Here is a 27,687-nt window from a genome sequence, read left to right as displayed (position 1 = left end):
TGAACATGCAAACCTTATTTACCAAATACTTTGATATATTTAAAAGGTTTTAAAATCTTATTTAGTTCTTTTTTCAGAAATGAGCGTAAATACAACATGATATAATTTAGCATAATGAAAAACAGAATTAGTTAGAAAGCAGAACACYACAGTCATGCTGCTGCTGTTTTATTTTTACTCTGACCAGTTAAGGGCTGAAAAGCTATCGCTTTGCACATCAGGAGAAAATGCTTGATGATGTGACCATTGYGTGACTGCAAAACTTGCCTCCTCACAGGAGGACGTCTCCCCTTCATCCAAACCTGCCTTAAAGTACCGAGAAACCCATCAAAGTTCAGAGCACCTCTTTATTGTTTTTGACAGTGTTTCTATTGTGCACTGAGACTTTTCAGAAWGGAAAACAGACTTGAAGAAAGAGCAAACTACGTGTGTCGAGTGTGACCTGTATGCTGGAGGTAACCAGAGTCCCGAAAGAAGCCTGTGCAATTTGTCCATAYTGGGAGAAAATTACTCTAGATATGACTTCTCTTGCATTGTTATAAAACTGGAACTGTCTACATTAAAATGCTTATACTGGGTAAGAAGTTCTTTGTAAGGACTACTGTGTTTGGCTGCTGCTGCTACCAGCTCTTCCAGTGTGAGAAGCTATCACACAGGATTCTTTCAGGAGCTTCTGTTAATCCACAGAAGGCAGTAAAGCAGTTTTAAAAATTACTTTATTAGTATAAATAGTATTTAGAGTTGAAAATAGATCCCCTGAAACTTTAGAACTAAATAGGGCATTTAAATAGGGAGGAAGCCTCATTCCTGAGGATATTAGGTGTACAATCCTGTGTGTCCAGGCTGTTTTGGAACATATTTTGAGGTTTATATGCATAAGCTTAATATAAATTGTCATAGAAAAGCTGAAGAGAAAAACATGTTAGGGTTGTAAGTTGGAATTTTTGCTTTAAAATCTAGTGTGCTTGAAAAGACTTGATCCGATTAAGATCAGGTCTGTACAAGTGGCATAACAGCACTGATTTCAGTGCTATTAAGACTTTGGATTAGATTTTGGATAATCCAAGACTTTGAATTTAGGGTAATTTTCAAAATATTTGGATAAAATATTTTCATATTTGTATTATAAATTCATATTTATTTTTGAATAGAAAAGTCTAAACCCCAAAGCAGCATGAGTGGCRTAGCATGTCCCTGAGCAAGTCACTAGAGAATGGAGATCAGGCATTAGTTACTGCCCTGCTCTTTTAGGAAACTCTTTTAGAGACTGTTAGAGGCAGAATACTGGGACAGGCAGACCGATTATGGCCATTTTTTATATCTGATTTTCTAGAAATATTCAAGAATTGCTCTTCCATATGGTCCTAAATTGTATCTTTAATATACATAGAATGCATCAGAGGACTTATCCACTTAAATGTCAAAACAGCCTGCTGCTGAATGTTATTACAWGGTTAATTTGTTTTAATCCTATTTTTATGTGCATATCATCTAGTGATGTGATTTCAGCATCAAACAGTACCGGACCTTGTAGAAGACTTTAGAAAGGCAGGATGCTCAGAGAAAGCCTTCAGCCTCAGTAAACTTGTCTGCAGACAACGGTAATTTGGGCAGCTGCTCACTATAACACAAATGAGATGGGCTGACCACCACCGTTCCTGGGAGCAGGCTGTGGTGGGACGGGTAGCAGGAGAATGGCCCTGTATCACACTGAGTGCTCGTCACCTCCAAAGTCACATGAAGCACAGCTGTCCGTGGACTTGTTCCTTGAGTCTCCCAGTGTTGTGCCGAGAAATGTGACATCTCACTGATGTTCAGTTTCCTCCCTTTACTGCCACTTAAATGTGCATGAAAAGTATTGCCCTTTCCTGTTCTTYGCTGTCACACTATGGTTTTATATTTTATCTGTTGTTTATACACACACGTACACGTACATACATAGACACACACATGCACATATATATTATATATACATATATATTATATATAATTAGTTTTAAATTTTGTGGAAAAGGGAGTTGAAAAGTGATTGCTTTTGCTTAGTCCTGTTATGCTTATCTGTACTAAAGAGAAAGCCAGCCACATCTTACTGGCTGTGAATTTACGCTGAAATGACCTGACATGACTAATATGTGAATTTAAGATATCAAATGTAGAAAATATATTATCTAGTTAATTATTTGAATAATATTATACATTTTTTCTAAGAAAAAACAATTGTCTACTCATCAGTAGTTTGATTTAAAAATAATATCCAGTATCCCCTTAATGAAGTAGTTGAGACGTTTCTGCACAGGAAAAAAAAAATCCTAATTCAATAAGCAAAATAGCATAAACACATTCTCCAGCAAAAATGTGGAAAAGTAGAGGAAAATTTTTCTTTTCTCTTTCATTTCTAGCTTTTCTTTTTCACTTAAGGCTAATAACTCCTTGCCCTGTTCAGAATATTTCATTTGAGTTCTGACAGTAATAACCATACTTTATTTTGCTGCCAGGGCCCTGTAAGACGGACAGATAATGTGTTAATTCTTGGTCCAGTGAGAAGAGAATGCATTAACTGTTAAAAATGGTATGAAAGAACGAGAGCTAGTTAGGTTGATTTTAGGGAAAATAAAAGCAATATATTTATTTTCAGTGGTATATTACAAGCTAGGGGTTAGATTGGTAATTGCTGGTGAATTACAGAAACATTTCTTTTTTTGTGAACACAGACATCCACTTGTTTGTAAGATCCCATCACTTGCTTTGTTGTTTCCTGTATATTGAGAGGTGTGAACTGTTCTCTGACCATGTTATAAAAGATTTAAATGCTAATGAAAAGTCTGAAGTGAAGTAYAACCCTTAAAAGTGACATACACCTTCTGGGACATCTGGTGTCAGAAAATTGACTGCTTTCAGCTCCAACTTGGTGTGTATCGGTAGTGGTATCTGTGTAGGCATCCTAAGCCTGTGTAGTGTGCTTCAGACTCTGAGGAGCCTGACTTTGGGATATAGACTAGTTCATCCTGAGATCCGAGGAGTATCTGGCATATGTGCGGAGGCGTGCAGTGACTTGAGCAGTTATGTTTCAAGTGATGTAGCTATGTATCCATCATGAGCACAGGACTGTAGCAATAAGGCAGACCTGTCATTCTCAGCTCTTACTGGTTTGTGGCATGTAGGAAATGCAATATATGTTTGTTTACTCTGATTTTTTTTGTTTGTTTTCTGGTTGCCCAGTTGCAAAACATCAGAATGTGTTCCTGATTTCTTGCCTGATGGCAAGGGCATGGGGGAAGGAATTGCTGCTCATTTATTGCTTTGCTTCTTGTTGCTCGTCGTCAGCTGCCTAAATCCCTTCTTACCTTAGTCACCTAATTAATCTAATGCTTTTGACTGTAAGTCATTAATAGTACATGGCCTATGCATGGGATTTCAAAGTATTTGATAAAATTCATATCTCAAAAGAACAAAGTAGATGGATTGTTAATAATAGACGGACTGAAATCCTAAATCTAAACAGTTGCCTGCTTTTGCAGTCCCTTACGTCTTCTACAGAACTGGGATGACAGCCTTGCCCTAGTTAAGAAATTCTTTCCAGGTTGATTGTCAGAGCATAGCCGGGATGCTAAGTGTGGTTATTCACTGAGGAACATAGGTTATACTTGGTTGCGTTACTAGGTTGTGWCTAAAATGACCTGCAAATGGGAATTGGCTGTCTCTGTGTGTTCCTGGCACACGGCAGTTTCAGCCCAGCGTAGTGGGGGACTCGGTGACGGAGCAGAGCCAGAAAAGGCAAATGTAACGAAGTACTCGGAGGGTAAATCATCAATTTATTTGCTGTTTGGGTGACATTTTCAAGGAATCTGTGGCAAGCAGCCTGTTACAGCTGTTTTCAGCTTTTATCTAGACTGCGTATCATTCCTGAGGGTTAACGCATCTGCAAGTTCACRGTATAACCTGCAGGCAGTGATTATGGTACATATGTCATGTACACAGGTTTGGTAATTGTGAATACTTTTAACAGGACTTTTCCTAACTTACTTTTATAGTTTTAATTAAAATGACTCTGCAGCTTTCCACATAGTCTGTAGGACATCAATAAACACTTGACTGCATTGATTGCCCCTGTGGCTAATGCAGCTGGACACTTGTCAAGCTGCATTAATCTAAGGTCTTTTCATGTATTCGAGACTAAAGACATCCGACTGTCCAGATTTTATTCTGTAGCCTATTCATTTGCTACTTGAGCACAGTCAACTCTGGTTAAATTGCTGAATCAAAGATGCGAAAAATGACCTATTGTGTCATTTTGGTACAGTTTTGATGCTGTTTCAAGATGAAGAGCTGATCATAGACTGCGTGATTTTAAAAGCACTTCATGTATACCCTTTGCTTCCCTCTTTTAGATGAGCTTTTAAACAGTTGGCTTGATCTGTGAAGAAACTAGTGGACCTGTGTTAAGTCACGTCAATATTCTATGTTATTTTTGTAGACTTCTAGTCATTTGTTTTTTGATTTAGACCATGTGGATAAGATGACACACAGCATGTGATGTTACTATGATTGAYGCAATATTTGTTCTTCTCTGAACAGATCCTCTGTAGATGTATTGTTTCTTATATGTTGTAAATGGTATTTGATGATAGTTGTCATCTTTGTTARCATCCAGTAATTTAGTAATTGGAAGTACAGCTCTTTAGTGGGATTTTACCATGTTCTGTTTTTAGCTGCTACTCTCCATTTCTCAAATRTCTCTGCGTTGAGTAACACAGGAGGGTATTTATGTTGCCTGAATTTAGGTATGTGATTTGTGCTAAAGTTAAGCTAGTATCCTCATGTATCCAGTCAGCGGGAGACGGTTACTGTCCTCCAGAGGGCCATTCAGGGTTAGGCACTATAAATTCCTCTGCTGGTATGGGGCGTCGAGGCAGACTAGCTACTTCRGACACCAAACTAAGATTCTTAATTTAAGTTAAACAGCATTTTCCCAGGAAAATATTAATGAAGGATGAAGTTCAGTCAATTGTTTTATGGCTGAATCTTAAGGTCAAATTGCAAAGTTAAGTCTGCTGCATAACAAGATCTAAATGAGACTAGTTGATCATAGAGGATTATATTTAGTGCACAGATGATGTGTACCACACATATGTCTGCATACTGCATGGGTGACAAGCTATTTAGTACTTTTTGCTCTTTGCTGGCATGCTGCTCTGCTAGCATTCTTTCAAGATCCTAAGCTTTAGAGCATCGGAGAAACATTTATCTTGCACTACATTTTGTGAAATGATACTGCTTTAGGTTTAGCTGCCATTTACAACCAGATGCTGGTAGAAATGGTTATTTTCTCCTCAGTGAAGCAGTATAGCTTAAATATAGTCACAACTTACGTTCCTTATAGCACATGAAACCTTTCAGTTTGTAACCACCAGTAGTCAGTGTCTTTTACAGATAACCAACTTAGTTAATACAAAAAGTAAAATTATGCATGTTCTTCCTCTTTGTATTTGGCAGATTACACCTCAATAAGGAGTTATCAGCAKATGATCACAGATGGCCTCCATTTACCAGCAGTAGGCTTTGGTCATTGGTCCTACATTTAGCCATCCTCCTCTTGAAGTGTCCCTACAYGTGCTGATGTTGGTCATCTCTCCTTTCTTTGTTTTTGAAGGGAGTTGGGACTGGCAAATAAATGGCTGTCTAGCAGAAACATGAGTCTCGTGCCTTTACAGTGGGCAGTCTGGAGGCTCCTCTCTGGCTGGGAAGCCCAGATCAGTGTCCTCGGTCAACTAGTGTGCGTAGTCACTCAGACCAAAGAGTTAAATGGTAGGCTTAGGCCTCCCGTTGGCTCCATGTTGCGTAGTCTTTCCCCAGGAGAGTTATGCCATGCTGGGCTTTCGCTAGCTCTGGGAGAAAGAATTTCTAGCTAGCAAATTGCCTTGTTTTGGGGAGCAGAGCAGGTGTACTGATTCAAATCTTTGATATTGAATTTGATCCTTGATTTTAAGCTAGGTGGAAAAAAGGCAGAAAATGAGAGGTGATCCAAGCTTTCCAAACTCAGTCATTGAGTTCTCTCRGAAAGAAGAAGCAGAAGCATCCATTCAGGCTTCACCCTCAAATGCTTTATGTCAACACTGTGGCTTGTAGCTATTTTCTTGCCTGATTATACTTTGTGTGTGGACCTTGCAAGAGGAATTTGAAAAATTGTAGCCTCTACTAACTATGTGTGAGCTGTTGCTACCTGGCATAATTACATATGAGATATATTTGAGATTTTATGAAAATAGATAAAAAACCTTTCTTCTTGTAGTTTGTTTCTATAATGTAAAAAATATCAGGTATAATATATGTTTCTGTTGAGAATTAATTGCAGTTTGCTGCGTTTGAGTGAATTTTTTTATCATCTCAGCTTTTTAATTTAGGAAATGTATGGAAATCTTACACTAAAATGTTTTACTTTTGCTATATTTATTTCAAGATTTTATAAAACTCAAGAAGTCTGGAAAAATCTGGTTACATTAATAAAGTTTTAATTGATGCCATTAGTCCCCGAGGCATTGTTTGCTGAGTTCTGCAATATTACTGATTTCTAGGCTGAAAGTGAACACAGTGAAAAGGCAAGCCTGCTGTTAAATGTCTTTTATTATTTTGGCTCTTTCGATGTAGCTTTATTTCATTGAACTCTGCTTTGCACATTTAAGCGTTCTAAAATAATTTTGGAAATCTTAATGCAGAAGCTCTGATGCAGGACTTTCTTCTGTGAGATGTTTGCCTGAAGTTGGATAGAAAAGTACTTTAGTTTTAAATGGGATTTATAAGGATCAAGAAAGTGTAAATTAAATTCTAATGTGCTTCCAATGCGATGTTTAGAGCAGCCTATATTAAACTGTTTATTGCTTTTGCTCACAAGCCTCCAAAGTTATTTTCGCTTTGTTTCAGAGAGGCTTGGTGACAGATCCAAGCTGTTCTGTGCTCTCAAAAGATGAGCATACTTTGCGTTTCTGCACCCACCGTTCCCTGTGTTGTCCCACTCGTGTGCCGTAAGCTGCGGGGGGTTGTGCTCTTCCTCAGCCCAGCTCTGCGTGCAGGAGGACTGAGCTCSGCAAAGCCCTGGGACGCAGGCCAGGCCCTGCGCTTCCTGTCGACCCAGCACCCGTTTTGGGAAGCACCCAGCCTGCGCTACTTCAGGTGTGCTTAGTATCCATCTTTGGATGCAGATGGACGTGTGTGGTCGTCTTGCTTCTTGAAACACTGCCAGAATTAAGTTCTGAAAAGCACTTGTCCTCCTGAGTGCCTCGTGCCTTTGGTTCTGCAGGGGACTGACACAAGGTCCGTGGTCTCTTCTACCAATGCAGACACTAGGTTTGGAGCAAGTTACAAGAAGCCTCATGTGCTGCCCTCGAACTGCAGGCATTTGGACACTCAGGAGAAGAAAGTCCTTCTGAGCCTTGAGTCTTAGCGAAGGGAGTAGAGTGGGACTAGCAGTTAAACAGCCTCACGTGGAGCTTCAACCAGTGGCTTGGGCACTATGGTTTCCCCTGAGGATAGCTCACGGCCAAGGGGATTTCATCAAGCTTTTGTTACATCTTCAATATATGGTGTGCTAAATTCTAACTGAAGGCATATAGCTCATAACGRACCCAAAATAAACATCACAGACTCACAAATTCAACTTCTGTCAGTGCTACAAAACAGATGAAGAACGAACAAAAACGTAGACGAAGATCGCGGCCCGTTGACAGCGGCGGGGGAGGAAGGGGGTGAGCKCTGTGGCAGCTTTTCCACGAGGCAGGATTAATTGGCCTCAAAAGAAAGAACTGCTTTTCCCAGGCCTCAGCACGAGTCATTCCCTGAATTTCCGCTATAAATTAATGACTGGTAAATCCCACCGTGAAGGGTGAGGCCTGCTTTGTGTTTGCTGACTCTGAGATATATCGCTGTTATCTTCTCGCTGGTAACATGTGTGAACTTGAGTCTAATTCCATTTATTCCATTTCCAATATCCATTTTTATTTTTTTGCCGTGGAATAGGAAATCTGTCAGCCTCTTGCRCTGCCATAAGCGACCTTCCTGCCTCCCCACTCGGGGGTTTTTTCTCGCCTCGTGATGCCAGTGCCACGCGCGTGCCCGGAGGGTGATGCTCGTCGGCTGCCTGCTGCAGCGCCGCGGCACAGCTGGGTTTTCTGCACRCTTGTGGTCCTCCTCCCTTGCATAAATACACCTGTGTGTTCACTTTCATCTCACGTCTGAGTGGTGTTGAAGGTGCCATCTTTGAATGTGCATTTCAGATATCAAAGTATTCACCCCCCCCCCCCGATATCTGTACCAAAACATCCAGAATGGATGGGAATAAAGCTAAGTCCTTCTTGGAAACATAGTAAAATAATGCTAAAATCAGTTCTGATTTATTCTTAAGTTCTAGTAGTGTTTCTGCTGTCATGGCCTGAATATAGATACATGCTTGTGAAAATTTGTTTTTTAATTTAAAAGAAAAAAGTTTTTTTTTTCCTTTTTTTTTTTTCTTTCTCTGTGTATGGGATCTTTATTCTTGCTCTAGAGGTTCTTTTTAGAAGAAAGTGAAGTGACTGGCAGTAGGCGCTGAGCTGAGGAGGCAGCACGAGGACGGTACTTCCTTGCTGCTCTTTTTGTTCGTCGCTGCTGATCTTTGCCAGCTGAAAGGAGCTCTGACATGCAGCAGCCACTGCAGTTTTCCCGTGTGATTTCKAAGGGGATTTAGCAGAATTCCTCTTTGGGCTGAGCTTTCGATCCCGCTTGCGGCCCCGTGGCCCTGTTAGCTGGGGCTAGCTCCCCGAGCACGTCCCGTCCAGGCAGAGCCACCCGACAGGTTTGCTGTTACCTTGAGGCAGTCGCACGAGTCCACCTTCAAGGATTAATCTCCTGTTCTGCTGCGTTAGTTACTGTGGATTTATGTATAAAATGAAACTATTCCATATTTGAACCTTGAGGATTTATTATTTGGAGTTTTATGAGAATCAGCATAGGATTTGAACCTTTAACACTTTAAGTAAATTAGCAGAATTTAACACTTTGATTTAGATCAGCTTAAGGAAAAAATCCTGTATCAGTGATCTGTAAATTGTATTAGTTACAACTCAGAATGCTTTAAAACTTTGTTTTTAGCCTTTTGTCACCTCCCATAAAGAATTTCATCACAGGGTGATGTGGCAAGTTGCCTCAAACTCCGTTAACAAGCGATAGGACTACAAGGCCAGTGCAAACCTGCATACCTGAAGTTAGGTATAAATAAACCATATTTCAGTACCCAACAGGGATGTGTTTGTAACAAAAATGCATTTTTCTGAACTCTGAAGGTGCTGTTGTCATTCTGTGTTTCTGAAACTTGGGCCACTTGAATGGGTCTGATGTTTATTTACCCTCTCTCAGTTGAGTATGTTTGACATTTTGGACAAGAAGAAGAAAATGTACTGAAATGAGAGTCCCCTTTCTCAAATTATTTTAGYGTTTTCATGTATAACAACTTAAAGCTGTATACCTGGAGTTAGCATCACTGTRTTCTCCAGTGAAAGAAGTGTGTTATTCTATTTCTGAAATCAATGCTCCAGCATATACAAAAAGGTGAATTTCAGATTATTTTAACTATCAGCCATGGATGGAACAATTAAAGAAGAGTTATTTATTATTTGCTACCTRCTCTTCACTCTGACCATGCAACCTCTAGCAGTCCGCAGGCAGCTGCTGGTGGGCCTGGCTGCAGATCAGCAGCATCCTTCCTGCTGGCCGCGGCCGTAGGTGGGGAGCGGTGGGTCCGGGAGCTGCGGATCTGCGTGCTGGCGCTAGTGCTTCAGAGCGACGGCTCCCTCTCTTCCCCGGTGCTGGCAGCTGGTGTTTTGCTATTATTCTCGCTCATCTGTTCCATCAGATGTTTGCACATCTCCCTTCTCCCACTCTGTCATTTTGCACTTTGGATTTTTATGTTATATTCCATTTTGGACTGTGTTCTCCCCAGGATATGTGAGGTTCCTATCTTATGAATTCCTGCCAAGTTCTGATCCCAGCATCTGTTCCAGACATTATCCAGATGCTCTAATTTTGGGGTCTTTAAAGACATGACTTTTCTGATCCTATGTTTCTCTGAATCCCAAGGAACCTAAAGCACAGGTACAACTGTGAAAGTGTTAACCTAATAGTTAACGACAGTAAAGTCATTCTGGAAGCAACACTTTTGWCCACAAGGGCTTCTGTAATTGCTGGTATATGCCAAATGTAAATTAATTCATTCTGCTGAGAATAAAGTTACTTTTGTGTTGCTGTGGCTAGATGGAGCTGTCAGAATGCGTAAGACCGTTTGATTTATGTGTGAAAGCTGTACACCTTAGTTACTATTAATTTTAGGTACTTACGGGGCTGAATGCCCTTTTACTGTTTTAGTGTAGATGATATAATATTTGATAATTATTTTGGAAAGTAGAGAAACCGTTTGGGATATAGCAATTAGGTACAAAGAGTCTGAAATAGGATTTGTTTTCAGTGAGGTGCAAGATTATTTTAAAACAAGGACATTTGAAAAAGTAATGACTGTATAAACGTTTCTGTTTATATGTGCATTTTCTTGTATTTGTGTGGGTAGAACTGTTTTAATAAGTAAATGGTCTTCAGGCAATTTAAAAGTGATATTACACATCAGAAAAGGTGACTTCTCATGAAAAACTTAAACACTATTCTCTTTAGAAGCCATGCTCTCTCTCATTTTTATTCTTTTCCCTTTATTATTAATAACTGGGATGTTTTAATTAAAAAACAGATCTTGGAAGCATTATCTTCTTCTGTTTAGTCCTTTTAAATGTTAATCACTTGTGACAGCATAATTTACAGAGCAACCTGTACCAGCCTTATGCAATGTGTCCTTGATTTGTATAGTGTCACAATTGCAAACTGCACCCCCAAAATATTTTCAAAAAGTTGATACAGTTGCAAGGACTGGCAGCAGAAATATGTACAAGGAAAGATGTTTTTTTCAGATCATTTAAAATTTAAATGAAGACTTGATGATACAGTGAGACAGAAGCACTATTTCAAGGTGGCTGGAGCTGCTGAAGAAATGGCTTCTACCTGAATGGTAACCAGGCTGAATTCACTTTTTTTTTTGGGGGGGGGGCTAGAGGAGAAGAGTTGAGAGTAAGGTTCTAGGTGGCACTGGAACCTATGGAGAATGTTTATGAAACAGGGCAGTGAGGTGTGCAAAAGAGTAAAGAAACTTGAAAGAAAAAACTAAGCATCCTGATTTCCTGGAAATAGCACCAATGTGAAAAGCCATAGAGAAACAGTGATTGTGTGATTGTGTCTAATGTTCAAGTTCTCATTAACTGTCCTCGATTCTCGAGTGTAATGGCTAGCTAGATTTACTGAATTCTCTAGATATGCTCCGGTTTCCAGAGAACATCGTTATGGGGCGTTCCTTAGGAAGGGGCTGAGTGACAGCTGCCGTGGAGAAAGGCCTAGGGAAGGCACCAGCAGAGGCTGCCCGAGCAACGGGACTCGGCAGTTGAGGGAAGAGAGRATGAACAGCCAGTTGGCGCAGTTGCACTGATGCTCTCCGTGGTATTAATATTACCCCTCTCGCCTTCCCTCCCTGTGCCCCCAGCTGTTTGCCCTGCCTTCCATAGCTGACCGTGCCRGTCCTCAAGCTGCTGTCAGCTCTGACTGTGGTTGTGTTTGCTGAAAATATTTTTAAGCAAAACTTTTTTAATATATAGTTGCAAATCACCAGAGAATCACCAAACCTTAATCAAATGGACATTAAATTAATAAAACACGATAAACGGATAAGGATATAATCACCTAACTATGCTGTAAGTCTAGGAGCAGAGTGAGCGCTCTTTGATTTGCTTTTTTTTTTTTATATAATTTTCCAAGGGAAGAAATTTGGCAAACAAGCCACTCCAAATGCAAGCYACTTTTCAAGGACAGACATAGCCACATACAGACAGCCATGCATCCCCCAGGTGTTGTGGAGCGGGAAGAAACTTTTCTTTGTGCTTGGTTGGTCTTAAAACACTTCTATATTTTTAAGGGAGGGGGTTGGAACACATTTTAAGAAGTTGTTGTTGGGTTTTCTTTCTATTTTTTAAAAAACTGATAGAGTTAAAACAGAATARAAATTGGTACTAATTTCAAGCCTTGTCTATTATAGCAATCATGAGTTTGCTATGTCTCTAAGGCCTTTTTTTTAGAATCTTCTCTCCCCTTTTTATCTGTGTTGTTCTTTCTCAGAGGAATTTTTGTCTTTCTCTTTGCTACAACTGTTTTTCTTTTGCAATGACTAAAGAAATAGCTAAGCAATTACTATTTTTATCCCTACGTGGAATTATATATGTATATGTATAGCCCTACATAGAAATTATTCTCTAAGTGCAGTGATGAGATAGTTTCCTTTAAATTTTACCAGTTTATACTCAAAAATAATTCTATTAACTATAACTGAAGCAGAACACCTCTAGTTCACTAAGTGCTATTCAGAATAATCTATATGTTTATACGTTTAAAATAAGTAATTTTTTACTTTGTAAGTCAAACTACTTGTTTTGTAGGATGTTTCTGAATGGAATCCTTGGCGATCAGATTCCACACACGCTTTAATGTTGTGCAAAATTTAATGAAAAAGAGTTACTACTGAATATACTGTTTTGCCAGCTCAACAAAAGATGTTAAGTTCTGCATATTTTTGAATCATAAAGATAAGTGTTGACAGTGTAATGATCATTTGATGTAGATAAAATCATAATTGATTTTAATAAGCCTACAATAATATTTGAGTTCAGTGTGAAATATAGAAACTTCAAACAGTGTAGTCCAGTGTCCCACTATGGAGTGCCACCTACTTACAACCTTAATTCCTCTAGGAGAAAAAATGAGGAGAAACAAAGGCTACAGCAGCCCAGAGGAGACAGGGAAGAATTAGGGTGTCTAAAGAATGGAAAGGATCTATTCAGAAGTGTCCAGTGAAGTCCTTGTCCAGAGGTTAAAGATAACCTGGGCAGAGCTTATATCTTCTTGCTCAGTCTGGATAACTTATTTGCATTTTTTATTGGAAAATGCATTTATGTTTATGGGGTCAATCAAGCTAAAGGGTTACAATACAGTATTCCCTAGTTTGGAATGGTTGTGCATGCAAACATAATTTCTCTTTTGAGTGTTATAAGACAGAAAGAAAGAAAGAAAAATCTTTTTTTAAAAGTAATTTTGGAGTGTATCTAGTGATGTAGGTGCCCAACATGCTGGATCCCAACATAAAGGGAGAGCTCTGTGTAGTAGAGGAGTGCTCTGTGCGGAGTAACGAAGACGCACGTTCTGGTGCAAAGGACTGTTAGAGAAATATTAGGAATGTACTTTTCTGTTCAGTCCTATGTTTCACAGAGACAAAAACATTTGATTTCAAGTGAATGTGTGTTGAAATTGGATGTGATGGTATTAACAAGCTCATTCTTTTCTGAAGTCCTCTGCTGTTGCTCTCTGTTTCTTCCTACTGTCTTGTTCTGTCAGTGTTTGTTTTCAAAAGCAATTAAAGGTCAGATCTGAAAAATAATCAGACAGCTTTTAAAAGCAGACTTTCAAAAATGTCTTGGTATCTAATTTCTACTGATTTTAACAGGAGTAAGCAAGGGAGGTGCCTTTCTGCAACCTTAGCTGCCAAGTTAGATTTGTAAAGCCGCCCTCAGAGCTTTTCAGAAATGACTGTGGTGGTAGGAGCCCCAGTTTGAGTGAAGGTCTTTGGGATCAGTTATTATGTCGCCAAACTTGTCTTGTGTGAAATAAACACAGGTCCTATCTCTTCCTAGCAGGTTACTGGGCATGATAGATTTCTAGATGTGGATCTTTATATTTTTTCCTTTGTGCAGAGGTTACTATAGTCCTATCAATGATAGAAATCCTAGAGATGTTTATGAAGAAAGCCACTGTTGGCATTCACTCGTTTCTACCCTCTGAAACATTACAGAATTACAGAACGGTTGAGGTTGGAAGGCACTTCTGGAGATCACCTAGTCCAACCCCTCAGCTTAAGCAGGGTCACCTAGAGCACATTGCCCAGGACTGTGTCCAGATGGCTTTTGAATATTTCCCTAAGGTTGGAGACTCCACAGCCTCTGGGCAACCTGTTCCAGTGTTGAGCACCCTCAGTCACCTAGCAAAGGTCTGTTGCTGAAAGACATCCCAGATCCATGCATAGTCGCAGACCAGCCTTGGGGAGCCAGGGACAACGTCTCGGGATTGCCACAGGAAAGGAGCAACCTCTGAGTACTTTGCAGGCACCTTGGTTAACACAGCTATGGACTCTGCCAACACAGGTAGCTCCCAAAACAGCACTATATATTTTATTATGTGTTTTATAAGAATAGTCCTAATGAACTGTAAGTTAAGTTACATTGTTTTCATGGCTGTTATATTTTAAAATACTCAATATAAAATGTTATTCGCAAGGGAACAACCAGTTGTTTACATTTAAGACTTTTTTTGGAGACCTGTTAAAGGGAGGCATGAATTTTTGCCTAATGTATTGACTTTCTTGTTATTATGCAGAAAAAGAAGAATTTAATTATTGACTGTTGTTTTAAAATGCCAGAATTGTCTCTTTGACATTTGTTAATACTAGATAATGAAGTTAACTAAAAAAAAAAAAAAATACACCTATTTCATTGTTTTTAAGGTCTCTGAAAAGTTTCTTGTGACAAAAGAAAATGTTATACTAAAGGCAAAAGGTACATAGAGTTTTACATTTTGAATAAACCTTGACAGCTGATTTAAAAAAAGGCCTAATTTAATAGATACTGTATTGCACACTAAAGATAATTTAGGCTAATGTCAAGGACAAGTGTTATCTATTCCTTTGTTGTAGTGAGGTATTGAAATAATGAGTGGAACAGAAGGGAATCAGGAAATGTTTGAAGTTTTTCGTCTGTGTCTCTAGATGGGTATTTTTAATCACATTCTCCTGGCTTTTGCATGCAAATTACACTGAACAGCACATAGTATAAAAATTAGCAGTTGTATTTTACAAGATCTATTTTCTTGAAGTTTAATAAGCTTGAGAAGATTGGTCCATGTTTTAACTAACTGGATACCTTTTGTACTTCAGCTGAAATTATAATCTTAGATTTTAAATGCTGCTGTTTTGATCCTGTAGCAGAGGAATTGAAAGACTGTTTTTTCTTCTTTTTTTTGAGGTTTCTGAAACCATTTTTTTTCTCAGTACTCAAGGACTGCAGCTCGCCATGACAGCTGAGACAACTGTTAAGATTTAATACATCTTTATTTCAGCAATATATCTTGCCATGTGGCACCAGCCCCTCTAATAACCTCAGTGTCTGGATTACTTACTGCATAGCGTCACTGCTTAACTGCTGACCTCCATGTCAGGAATAAAAACAGAACTCCTCTATGGTCCTTTCTGTTGACTTGAAGTCTGCTGACCTGCAGAGTCATCTCATACCCACAAGCTCAGCTGAATGGGGAACAATCAGGGTATCTTTTAGCAGCTTGCCCCCTTCAGAAAAGGAGACAGAATTTTATAGTGCACTCTAAAAATGTGCATAGCTTCCAAAATAATATTAACAACGTTGCCCTGAGTGTAGTGCACATACATTCATTTGTGCTGAAGGAGCAGAAGTGGAAGAGCTGAAAGTGGYTTATTCGTGCACTCAGACGTGTAGCTCCTACTTTGCAAGCACAGCACTCTCTTTTTTAACCATGATTTCTTTATGCATCTCTTTAAAGCCAGAATAGGTATATATTTTCCTGTTTCTTTTCAAAATGAGCTAAAGAGGTAACATTGCAAATCATATTCTTTGGTAATTTTTTCAGAGCACATCTTGAATCTTGAATAAGAGGACTGTTTTTACACATGGGTTTTTGAAGAAGTCTGCTCTGTATAAATGGCGAATTTAAAGAAATAACATCATAGCATTGTACTCTACATGCTTTCAAAGGAATTGTCAATGAAGAAACAGCCCATTACAAAAACCATATGACAAAAAAGCATGATTGAAAAACTTTCTATTTTAAGGCAGAGGTATTTTCCCTGGTCGTTCTCATTTCCAAAATGAGTATGGAATTAAGCATTTTTTTTTCTGATGTGAGGTGGGACTATATCAACTGCAAAAATCCATCTTCTGATTGTAATGCATTCATTTTTTGCTGAGAAGCATGTAAGAAAAAAAAAACTAAAAGAGATTGTTTAAAGGAGGAGAGACAGAGAGAATGAGAATGTTTTTCTCTGTTCTTTCAATCCCAGTTTAGTAGTTCTGTGCCCTGGAATCTTTTCCTCTATAATTTTAATCAAGTAATTTACTATTACAGTGATATAATGTTTGTACTTCTTGGAGTTTGGATGGCTAAACCTTTCCTCCMAGAGATCAGAGTACAACTGTGGAATTTGCCCTCCGTTTTGCTGGGCGTAGCTTAATACCCTCTGGTACCAGTGATGGTTGAATTCAGTTATTAACTCTGTTGAGAAGGAAAGGACCCTTAGTTAATTCATACCGATTGTGGAGCCTTCCTTAGTGTTATTGGTTAAAAGTAGCAGAAATGCAGCATTTAGGAGCATGAGTTAATGTCATAAACTAGAGCTTTTGCAGTTCCTGGCCCAGGTGAATATGCCCTACTTCAAAGAAGCTTATCTACCTCTATCTTTAGTTGTCTTCCAGTCATGTCAGCTTCAGGATACGTAGACTGCTTCTGTACACTTTCCACATGCCAGGGATGCCATTTATTTGTCTAAGTTATCTGATTGTAGGAGATGGCAAAGGTAGATGTCATCTTGGGCAGCAGGAGATGGTTGGTGACAGTGGCCAGCATCCTGCTCTGGTACTGGCCGTGCTGTGTACATGCAGTAGGTTTGGCAGGATGAGCAGCTCAGAAGGACTTTGCAGAATACTCGTTTTGTGCATGCTCCAGGCTGACTGGCAGCTGGCAGACTAAACAGGGAGGCTGGCAACTGACTCTTGGGACATACCTGGTGTAGGCCTGGTATATCTGCTATACCRTAGGCCGGAGGGAATGGAAAAGCAGATCCAGCCAACCTGACAAGGAGCTCCGTGGCAGCTACTTCTAACAGCCACGCAGTGACTGTAACACTCTTTAGCAGCTATCCTACTTCTTGGTCTAAACTTCAGCCTGGCTTAAACCACGGAGGCCAGGTAGAAAACAATTCAGTCAGAATATGCACAAAGTACTTGCCAAGGTGTCATAACCATGTTGACTTTCAGTCTCTAGCTCAACAATGGAGGGTTGCTGCAAGAAGGAGGGAAAATTAAAAAAAAAAAATGTATTTTTAAAATCACATTTTAAAAATAGCCTGGGAACTTACAGTATGGTACCTAAAACTGCATTTAATCCCTGCTGGGAGAAGGTTAGACTGCAATTTAATATTGATTCTAGAATTTCTCAGATCAAAGCGCTCTAGAAAATAAATAATCAAAAGCAATACTTTAAGCTTATTTATTTATTTCAGAATCATTTCTTAGACCTAAAGTTAATAAAGCAGAAGATTCTTAAACTATCTGCAAAATCAAAGAATCCTTTGAAGTAATAGATGAGTCCTGAACTTGCAAATATAATTTAACTTGTTATGCTGAGCTGGGAAAGTAAAGGGTATTTACTTAGTCAGCAGATCTGAGAATGACTTTCAATTAGACCTATGATATTTTTTCCAGTGGGGATTATTTTACATCATAGATTTTTGAGGTGGCAAACTGTGTTCAAGGGATTGTGTTCAGCAAAGGCAAATGCAGAGTCCTGCATCAGGGCTGGAAAGACCCTGTGYAGCAGCGCAGGCAGCAGCTCTTCGGGAAAACACGTCGCAATGACGTGTTGCATGCAAGCAGCAGTGTGCCCTGGTGGCACCAGCAAAAGTGTAGCCAGTAGGCTGAGTAGGTGATTATGCCCCTCTCCTTCTGGAGTATTTTGGCCTCCCCAGTACAAGACAGACGTTGACGTACTGGACCAAGCCTAGCAGAGGCCACCAGGATGACTAGTATGCTGGAGGTCACAGAGGCAGAGAGACTTGGGTTGGTTTAACCTGAAGAAGAGAAGCCTTTGGTACTGTTGTGTGCTGTTGCCCAATGCATGGCRTTCCCTCTACGGCCACAGAAAAGATGGAGCTTGACTTGTCTCAGTCTGCACAAGACTAGTACAAGAGGAAAGAGTTGTTACAAGGGAAGTTTCAAATCAATATAAGCAAAAAAATTCTYTAAAATGAGGGTGATCAAACACAGGAACAGCTTGCCCAGGGATGTTRTAGAGTGTCTGTCCTTGGAAATATTCAAAATTTTACTGGACAGATCTGAGTAGCTTGATCTAGCTGGCCCTGCTTTGAGCAAGGCTTAGGGTAGATGATTTCCAGAGGTGCCTTCCAGCTGATGTTACTCTATGTTTCTATATAAACTTACRCTTCTGTATGGCTCACATAAGACCTAGTACAAAGAGTTAATCTGATAGTAGAATCTGACCCTTACAATGRCCTTTGTATTTTTGTATTCATTTATTTTTTTGGAAGAACTTCTGGTTATAAGTTAAGAATTCAAATAGATTGTAGTAATATTTTTAAAAGAATATAGGCTGTTTTGGTCCATTTTAGCTACATCAGTTTGAAATGTAATTATTGAAAGATATGTCTGACCATGACTGATATTGATTAGTTAGAATTAAGTAAAGATCATTTCTTGATATTACAAAGATTTGTTGTTTTTATTTGAGTTTGTCTAAGATTTAAAGTGTATTTGACCTTTTTCTTTTAAAACGTTGGGTGATGTGTCAGTTGTGTTGAGGGGACACTGAAATTCGACATATAGCACAGAATGCCTCTTAGAAGCTGCAGGGGTTTTGCTCTTTGTTTTTTGGGGRTTTTTCTTTTTTTCTTTAGATGTGAGCAGTAATGCATAATTCGTTATAAAGCTTTTTTTTCCCCTGTAATTCCTCTTACCAGACCATTGAAACAGTAGTTATATTTAAATAGGTTTTTAATGAGCCATGTAGAAGAGTGAAGCTCAAGGAATGATAAGTATTTAGGYCTACCATTGAGTCATTAAAGTCAGTTCAGTCATCAGAAAGCCTACAAATTGTTTTCATAGTTAGTTTTCTTCATATCTAAATAATAATTGGCTACTACCTTGTTAAGTATTTTCCTGATTTTTTTAAATTTTCTCCTCTTATACTCATCTGTTCACACATGAAGCAACTTGTTAGTATTTCAAGATGTTTTAGAGTCTGAGGTGCCATTAGCTGAAATTTGATTTACTTTTGGGCCATATTAAACAAGTGMTTTTTAGTTGTATTGTGCATTGTGGTATTGATTCAGGAACATGCAGAATGTTTTGCTTACACCTGGATGTTGCCAAGTCTGAAAAGTTGCTGTAGGAATCTGTTTATATTCCCTTAGAATACACTTTGGTTGTGCTCATTGCGAAAGGCATATTTAGTTATATGAGACTTGCTGATTCCTAGCACACAGGTTTTGTTGAGACTGCATAACACCCTGGAAAAGTTTTTTGCTGTGGAAAGAATRCCAGTCATGGCCTTGTTAAATCTTCTGCCAGCCTTCTGCAGGTCCTCCTTCCAGGTGCTTGCTGCACGCCAAAGTGTATGTTGAGTTTTGATACAAATTGAATTCTCTCACATCAGCAGATCAGGTGGCTGTCTAAAARTTAATGCAGAAAGAGACTATGCATTGGAATTGTTGGAAAGGGCTTAGCTTAGCCTTCTGACATCAAGTTTTAAAGTAAATAGTCTTGAAATAGCCATTTCAGCTGGAAACATATTGACCAGGCTAGTTTAGATTTTAGAACCTTATTTGGACCATCCAAATCTGTCTCCTCAAGGTCCAAAGTCTTCTATGAAAGTTGTTTAGTTATTAGAATCAAGATTTTCTCTGGGTTAGGCATAAATTGAGAACAAGAATTATTGTCAGCATCAACACCCCATCAGCAGTTTTAATGCTACTGTTTCTCCAAGCCGTTGTAGAAATGCTTTGCTTTATATTCTGTTGGAAGCAGGAAAAAAATCAGTTATGTCAAAGGCAATTTCATACCTTAACGGTCATCCTGCAGGAGAAGATATGCAACATCAATTCCAGACCAGCAGAGCAACTGTGAAAATGAAGACCACATCTGGAAAGTGTTGTATGGGCTAGGAGAGGAAACGTACAGCGCAGCTAGAGGAATCGAGGCATTTTTGGTTACTCAGCAACTGCAGAGTAGTTTATCTCTGAACACTGAAACAAATTGGGGACTTCCTTGTATGAAAACATCAGATAGGCATCCTTGTGAGTAGAAAAAGAATTTTTAAATGGTCTTTAATCAATCAAAAAGATAAGCGATTGTAGTTTCACTTCATGATAAAAAGAGTGGACAGGTGAATGCAGAGGATATGAAAACCAGAGGATCATTTTCTGTCCTTCTGGTGTGAAAATAGAGCTGTAATCCCACCTGATCTTAAAATAACAGTCTGAGAAATCTTTACTTCTGCTGATGATTATACCTGAGACAATATCAAATTCATCAATATGGATTATAGAAGAATTCTTAAATTTTGGAAAGTCACTTAAGATGGAAAAAAATTAAAGTGGTCTTTTGACAATCTTGTTTGTTTGAGGAGACAAAGAAACAGAGCAAAAATTTCTAGCTTGTAAATTTTGCGAAGTAGAGGGTTTCTGGTTTTATTGCAGGGAAAGATGACATAATTACACTATTTGATAGCGATGAATTGTTTAATATGCTCTTAGTAACTAATGAAAATATAAACATCCATGGCTGGTGTATGAACATTTTTTATTCAGTTAATTAACATTCAAGTACTTAATCTAGTCTTTTAATTAAGACTGCATATGTGTTTACTCATTTTTGATATACCTTAGAATAGAGGAATGTTATAAAGGTAGATGTTGTAATGCAGGCTGTGGATGCTGTGGTCARTATTTGAAATCAATCATGCTTCTTGATTTTTTTCTTTCTTTATTTAGGTAAATATATCCTTGTTAGTATGATATCGCTCTTGAACAAAGTAATGGAAAAACTCATAGTGGTATCCCTTTCAGAAAGAACTAAAGGTCGGCTAGTTAATGCCATACAGCATGATTTTGTGGAAAGTTGGTCAGATGTATTATTGGTTACAGGGAACGGAACGCAGTGCTCTGACAGAATGCAGTCCTTCAGTCTCAAAGGTAGTGAGATTTCAGTATAAAACTTTGTTTCAATATCTCAAGCCACAGAATCAGAAAGGTAAGTATTTGTAAGCAATTCTCTTGATTGTACTTAATCGCATTAATTAAATTGCCTATTCTCTTTTTGCTGTTTACTTTACAAATGGACCTTATAGGTCAAAAGAGAAGCGTATCAAATTGTACCTGGTTTTAAAAACTATACTTCTGCATTTTTTTTTCTCTTGCAAGAATGATGGTAACAATAAGAAAAACTGTCAGAATGTAGTAAGGATCCCAAGCACATCATTCATCACTGGAAATATTGTTGGGCTTTACTGCAATTCCTTGCATGTGTATTTTCTAAAGATTGCTGTTGATCAAATACTAAATCCAGCTGCTTTTTAAAAATCATATATTTTGTTCAAAGTTCAAAAGAAATTACTTGAATCTCATACACTGGAGTTCAAAAATAGGATTATTGTGAGTTTTAAGCTTACTGACTGTTTGAAGAGGGTTTATCTGATTTCATTGCTGAAATTAAATAACTTTCTGGAGCTATTGTTCTTGTATTTGCGAGTGCTAATAAATATATATATTTTAAAAAATTAACACTACTATACGCTCATACTAGGAACCAGATTTTTAACCTGTTTAAATTGGTGATTCTTCTATTCCAGCTTAAATTGATAAAGAATGCTGATCTGTATTGAAACCTTCTTTCTGTTGTTTTTGCCATATTATAATTAGAAATGCAAACACGTCAGTCTAGGTTAAGACTATCAAGACTATCGCTTATTAAATTTGTTTCAGGATAACAAAGTAGTTTGCTAATAATTTTATTTTCAGTTGCCAATTTTTTAGTTCAGTGATTGAAAAATGGAAACCTGTGTCCTGTCACCCTGGGTGATTAACCTCCCCATAGCYTATTAACCATACAGCCAGCTCTTTGATGCTGGCAGATTCAGATCCCATGGGTTGGGGGATGTACTCCTTGTCAATCTGATATTTAAAACCTATCAAAATAGATTTACCATTGAGGGTAAGGCTGATAAAAGCGGATCTGGTAATCTATCTTAGATGCTGTGCCAAATTAATACCATCTATTTGACCTTTAAACACAACTGAGAGCTCACCGTTTTTCTCTCTGGCAAAACGCAGCGTCTCTTGGTGAGGAGCTGCTCCGTCCTGCTGGTGCGGGTCCAGTGACCTAGCACAGGGGCTGCTTCAGGTAGCCATGACGTGTCCCTAGAAGTGTGGGTTTTGTTTGGTTTCTCGTGCTTGCAGAACAGCAGTCGAGGTGTAGTGAGGTGGTAAGATCACTTCACTGGTTTTACATGGGAAATGTGGGATAGAAATGCATCGAATGTACGTAGTGGAGCAGGGCATGTGGAGGAAGCCCCACACTTCTGTATTCGTTTTCATTACTTCATGCGAGTGCACGGGGGAAATGGCTATCGTGCGGCTAGCAGGTGCACTGCTCGGGGTGTTGGATTTGTATGTGTAATGAGGTTGGTTTGTGTAACCACAGTGTTCGTGTCTTTGGGGCTTCCAGAATTTCAAAAGTGTATAAGACTTAGATTGTTCCTGGAAAAATTTCTGTTGTGGAAAACCAAAATGTATTTGAGAAATCAAAAATTAATGCTCTGTATCAGGATGTAGTGGAAGATGTTTTGTCTGTCCTTGTTTCCATAACCTCTCACCCAAAGAATGGCTTATGAAGCTCTGGAAAATCAGGATCCAACACTGTGTCTATGCAGTTAAAAGTCTTCCCATCCTGGAGGCTTTCTAGGTAATTATTAGGGAAGGAGTGTGAATACTAACTTTGTTGTGCAAAGAACTTCCTAACTAGTGTAGCAGTGCTGCTGCTGTAAACCTGTGTTGAATTAAAAGCTGCTACTATAGAATAAAAAGTAGAGCTGATCAGAATTAGAGCTTGAACATAGGTTATGTTGCTTCAAATGTAGCATGAAAATATTTGTACAACTTCGTATGCTTTTCAGTGGAACTGAAACCTTTTGAAGGTTAGATGCTGTCAAAATGGTGAATACCTGAAAAAAATGCACAAAATCAAAAGCTAAGCTTGAAATGCACAAAATCAAAAGCTAAGCTTGAAATGAGAAACATTAGTTTTTAGATGTTCTGAAGTCGTAAAGTTGCAGATTGACTGGTTGGAATGGGCAAAAAGCTGGAGGCAACTTAGAGTAGAGCATATATATATATATATATAAATATATACAGCAGCATAAATTGAGTAATATTTGCCAACTGGCCTCAAAGGAACAGAATGTAATTTTTGGATTAGTCTTAATTGCCTTGTAAAGGACAAGAAGATTTCCTATTTCGTCCTTAGAATTGTTGAATACATAGTTGTGCTGTGTTCTGATACCTAGCCCGTTTTCGCTTATGGATTAACTTATTTTCAGTTGGTGGAGACTGGTAATTAGCTTGTTATAAACCATATAATAAAAGTGAGTATTATGAGGGTRAAGTGTGCTTCCTTTGAAAAAATGCTTCAGTTTATGTAAGTATTGATATTTCTCATTATGTAAGGAAGTTCATTTTCTAATGCTCTTGAAGTATTGATGTTTTAGATGATGTCAGTCTCTTCTGTTGCTATCCTGTATACAGGTTTCTCAAGTGTGAAATAATGAATTGTGTATTAAAAACATGTTCTAGTTGTCTGATGCTGCTGCCCAGGCTCTCCTGTTACCTGCTTTTCAGATAGTACCGGAGAGAGCACTTACTTTTTACCCACAGTCAGTTCAGTCTGTCTTTTTCACACATGCCAGAGACTAAATTGCTTTAAATAGAGAGTTACTAGCAGAGGTTTACTTCCCTGCCCAATTTCAAAACTAGTCATTAAAAAAAAATCTGTGTCTGAAAGGATTTCCAAAAACTGCATTCCCAAACCATTGCCACTGGTGTTTGCAATTGCAGTTTTTAATTTTTACTGATGTTTGGGCAAGTCAGCTACAGGACACATTAAAATCACTAAGATGATGAGATGTCAAACTCGCCAAAAAAAGAAGGGGCAAACCAGGAAAAATATAGAAAATGTTTTATCTGATTCTTTTAGATTATAGGAAGCTTCAAGTGCTGTTATAACAAAATAAACAATTTGCAGAGATCAGCRTGGGTTTAAGTTGATTTGCTCCATTTACCCTACCAATTTGGACAGAAGAATGTAATGCTTTCTTGGAAATGTCTTTCAAATATTACATTATAGATTAATTTATAGGCTGCAGAATGTTGTTAACCATAAGACTTTTTTCCCCCATCTTGAAAATTAAGTTTTAAAATTAAATGTGTATAAGAGCTTGCCTTTTCTCTTTCAGTAGTTCACCAAAGATAAATTGGGAAGGGTTTATTTAAGTTTCAATAAAAGCATTCATTTATAGTGGAAAAATGTCTAAGATTTACAGAAAAATGGTGGTTTTCCTATTTCCCTTTCATTGGTGAAACAAATTTAATAAATCTTGTTCTGTTAAATCAGTCACTTGGTTAATTTTAAAATTGTGCATGATTTTTTAGGCTCGTCTTGGAGACACCAATTGCAAACATAGGAAAATACCTCTGAAAATATGGCTAGTGGAATTCCGCAAGAGAAGTCCACAACCTAAATTCTATTAACAGATTATGCATCAATAGGTAGCAAATTAGTAGATGATAATTTGTGGTGCTTATAACACTTTAAGGCCTGTATTTTGCTCATAGCTTCCAAGGTGTGTATTAGCATCATTTCTTATTGTAAGGCTTTATTCCATAAAGGTGCGTTGTTGCTCAGGATTTGACTTTGTAATGAYGACGCCTATAGAGATATCAAAACGCAGGCAATAGCTTCTGAGGCGCAGGCACTGGCACTCTGATATTCTTTGCCAGCAACGCAAAAAACTAAGTGGTTTGCCAGGAAAAGTGTGACTTCTCCTGTCTGGGCTTGGTGCCGGTCACCCCGTGGCCCCGAGCGTTGGCCTCTGCACCGGCCTCAGAGCTGTCGACCCTTCGGACTTTGCAGTCRAAGGCTTCCTTCCCTTGGGCTGATCCAGACAGTGATTTGAGCCTCCACTGACAGATGTTTCTTGCTATTTTATGGGAAGAGGTGATGAAATGCTGATCTACAACAGCACTTTGATGTTGYTGCAATTTTTTTCTAACGGTAGATTAAATTTGTCATTCGCAGCTCGTAGCTGTGTTTGATGAGCAAGATCCGCACCATGGAGGTGATGGCACCAGCGCCAGCTCAACGGGCACGCAAAGTCCAGAGATCTTTGGCAGCGAGCTCGGTTCCAACGCAGCTTCGGCCTTTCAGCCTTATCAAGCAACGAGTGAGATTGAGGTCACACCTTCAGTCCTCCGTGCAAGTAAGTACGCGTTCGCAGTGTCTCAACATGTTTCATCTTAATTTACGAGAATGCCAAGTACTGTTGAAAGCTGATCAAAATTGAGAAACTGCATAAATGTTGCACACAAGTAAATAAATCTCTCTGCTCTAATAAATTAGTTATAAGCTGCTTTTAGCAGCAATCAGCTCTGTATATACTCCCAGTTCAAAATTGTCCTGCTCTGAAAATGACTGCAAAATGTCCAAGTGAAGTTGCCGTATGGTGTAAATTTCAGTTTGCCAGTTTTATTCTATCTAACGATGAAGAAAATGGTAGAAAGAAACTAGATAGGAGTACTTTCTACTAAACTTTGGAAGGTTATGCTTGTCACCTTTCACTAAAAATACCTGGTGATACATGCATTTACATTGATTTATTTTGGAAAAGAAAAAAAAAAGGCAACATAGCTAGGAACATACTTTGTTTTATTTATTTCAAAGTGGAGAAGATTTTTTTCAAAGCCATGAAGTAGGAATTATATAGGAATTATATATCTACAGTTCTTTTCCAGGCAGAATCTTTGAGTAYTTTAGTTTATTAAAAGGGAAAAAGAGCTAAATGACTACTTCATATGCAGTTTTTACCGTTGTTAAAAGTACTATACGGACAAGAAAAAAAAGTTAGAGAAAGCATTGTGCYCCTCTCTATCTGTAGTATCTAACCTTTTGTTCACTGAAGCTTTGAAAAGCTTTTTAGAAATAATTTTTCTCTTCTGTGAGGTTTACCCTTAATTTTTGTTAGATCTCTCTAGTAGTGATTTTCTTCCTAGAAATTTCTTAGCGGAAATTAATATAAATAAGTCCTTTGATATTCTACAGAAAAAGCATTTTTARCCAGTATTTCATTAATTCCCTAGAGATTTTTTTTCTCTAGCTATTCTTTTAATGGATAAAATGCTGTATTAGGATACATATTTAAATAATCGAGTAAAAATACATATGTAAAAGAAGTCTCTGTGAAGATCTGTGAGGTTTCTGTTTCTCTTACAGAGAGTTTCTGTAAAACAGGGAATAGCACTTGAAAGTTAGCTTACATATAAGTGAAAGTATATCTTTTCAAGCTGTAACTATGTTTTATTAGAATACCGAATTAAATTAGGGAAAAGAATAATGGCAGATGAGAACAAAGGAGAATAAGTGGGTGTCTTATTTCTGTGCATAAGCCAGAAAGCTGTCTCCTGGGTTCTCAGCACAGTGTGGTTTCAAACAGACAAATGCATACAAATTTCTCTCTAGCACGATTATCTGGTATATTATTCAGGACACTGATGTTAGTGCATCAAAGTCATATAGCACAGATAAAATTCAGTGATACATCGGTCAGCTCACTTATCCTCTGTGTCATTCTGGGACATACATGTAACTCTTAGCCAGTTCACTGCTTGTTAAAGTGACCAAAAATGCTTTGAGACCCTGAAATAAAAAGGTCTATAGACGTGCAGAAGACTTTTTAAAATGTTGATAAGAATTGCAGCTCTTTTAATACATTTTGTAAAAGCATGCAAAAATAAAACACATGGAAGAATTTGTCATAAATATGTTAATACAGATTACAAGTGTTCCTTTAGCTAATGTTTTAGTTTTTTGGTGTTGACAATAGATATCTTTTGTTTCTAAATGTTCCAAACAACAGGCTTAGACTCCCAGTCCAGTAATACTATCCTGTATTAAACATACCTATTTCAAGAATTTAATTTAAATATACATTGAAAATGGAAATAATATCCCTATTGTATTTCCTTTATAACTTGTGAAGCGAAGCATAGCATACAAATGGTATTCTCAGTATTTCAAATAATTATCTTCTTACTGTGTAAGTTCTATTCAGCAAATAAAACCCATCCAGTTTTGTGGTAGATGCAGATCCTGATTATTACATGTTGACAAGGTCATATATCTATTAATTGGATTGGAGATGGGATACAAAATTGCTGTAATTATTGTAATTTTCCAGCTAATTGTAGGGTTGGTGGTGAATATTTTACATCTAGCAAATGAAAAACAGTATTCCATCTGAAATTGGTTTATAGCATTTTAGACATTTTGTTTTACATCTCTGGTGCTTTTTGCTCGCAAGCTGGGCTCTGTTCCTCAGCGGTTTGCGAAAGCACTTACCAAAGCGTGGCTTTGCGCCGTGGTGCTGGCGCTCACCTGCACCCGC

At 38.2% G+C, this 27,687-nt stretch overlaps 1 protein-coding gene across 1 annotated transcript in view; it reads left to right on the top strand.

Annotated features, from left to right (window-relative positions):
* PARD3 (par-3 family cell polarity regulator) overlaps positions 1-27,687 on the top strand; it is a 424,369-nt gene that overhangs the window by 91,835 nt on the left and 304,847 nt on the right. Inside the window, exon 3 of the mRNA XM_085301416.1 lies at positions 25,326-25,506. Coding sequence (XP_085157542.1) covers positions 25,326-25,506 — 181 coding nt within the window. The remainder of the gene's footprint in view (positions 1-25,325; positions 25,507-27,687) is intronic.

Source organism: Rhea americana, unplaced genomic scaffold (genome assembly GCF_003343005.1).
Source record: "Rhea americana isolate MKP2758 unplaced genomic scaffold, rheAme1 scaffold_176, whole genome shotgun sequence".
Classification (NCBI taxonomy): domain Eukaryota; kingdom Metazoa; phylum Chordata; class Aves; order Rheiformes; family Rheidae; genus Rhea; species Rhea americana.
Note: the sequence above shows the minus strand (reverse complement) of the source record. Positions and strands in the feature narration are given on the sequence as shown.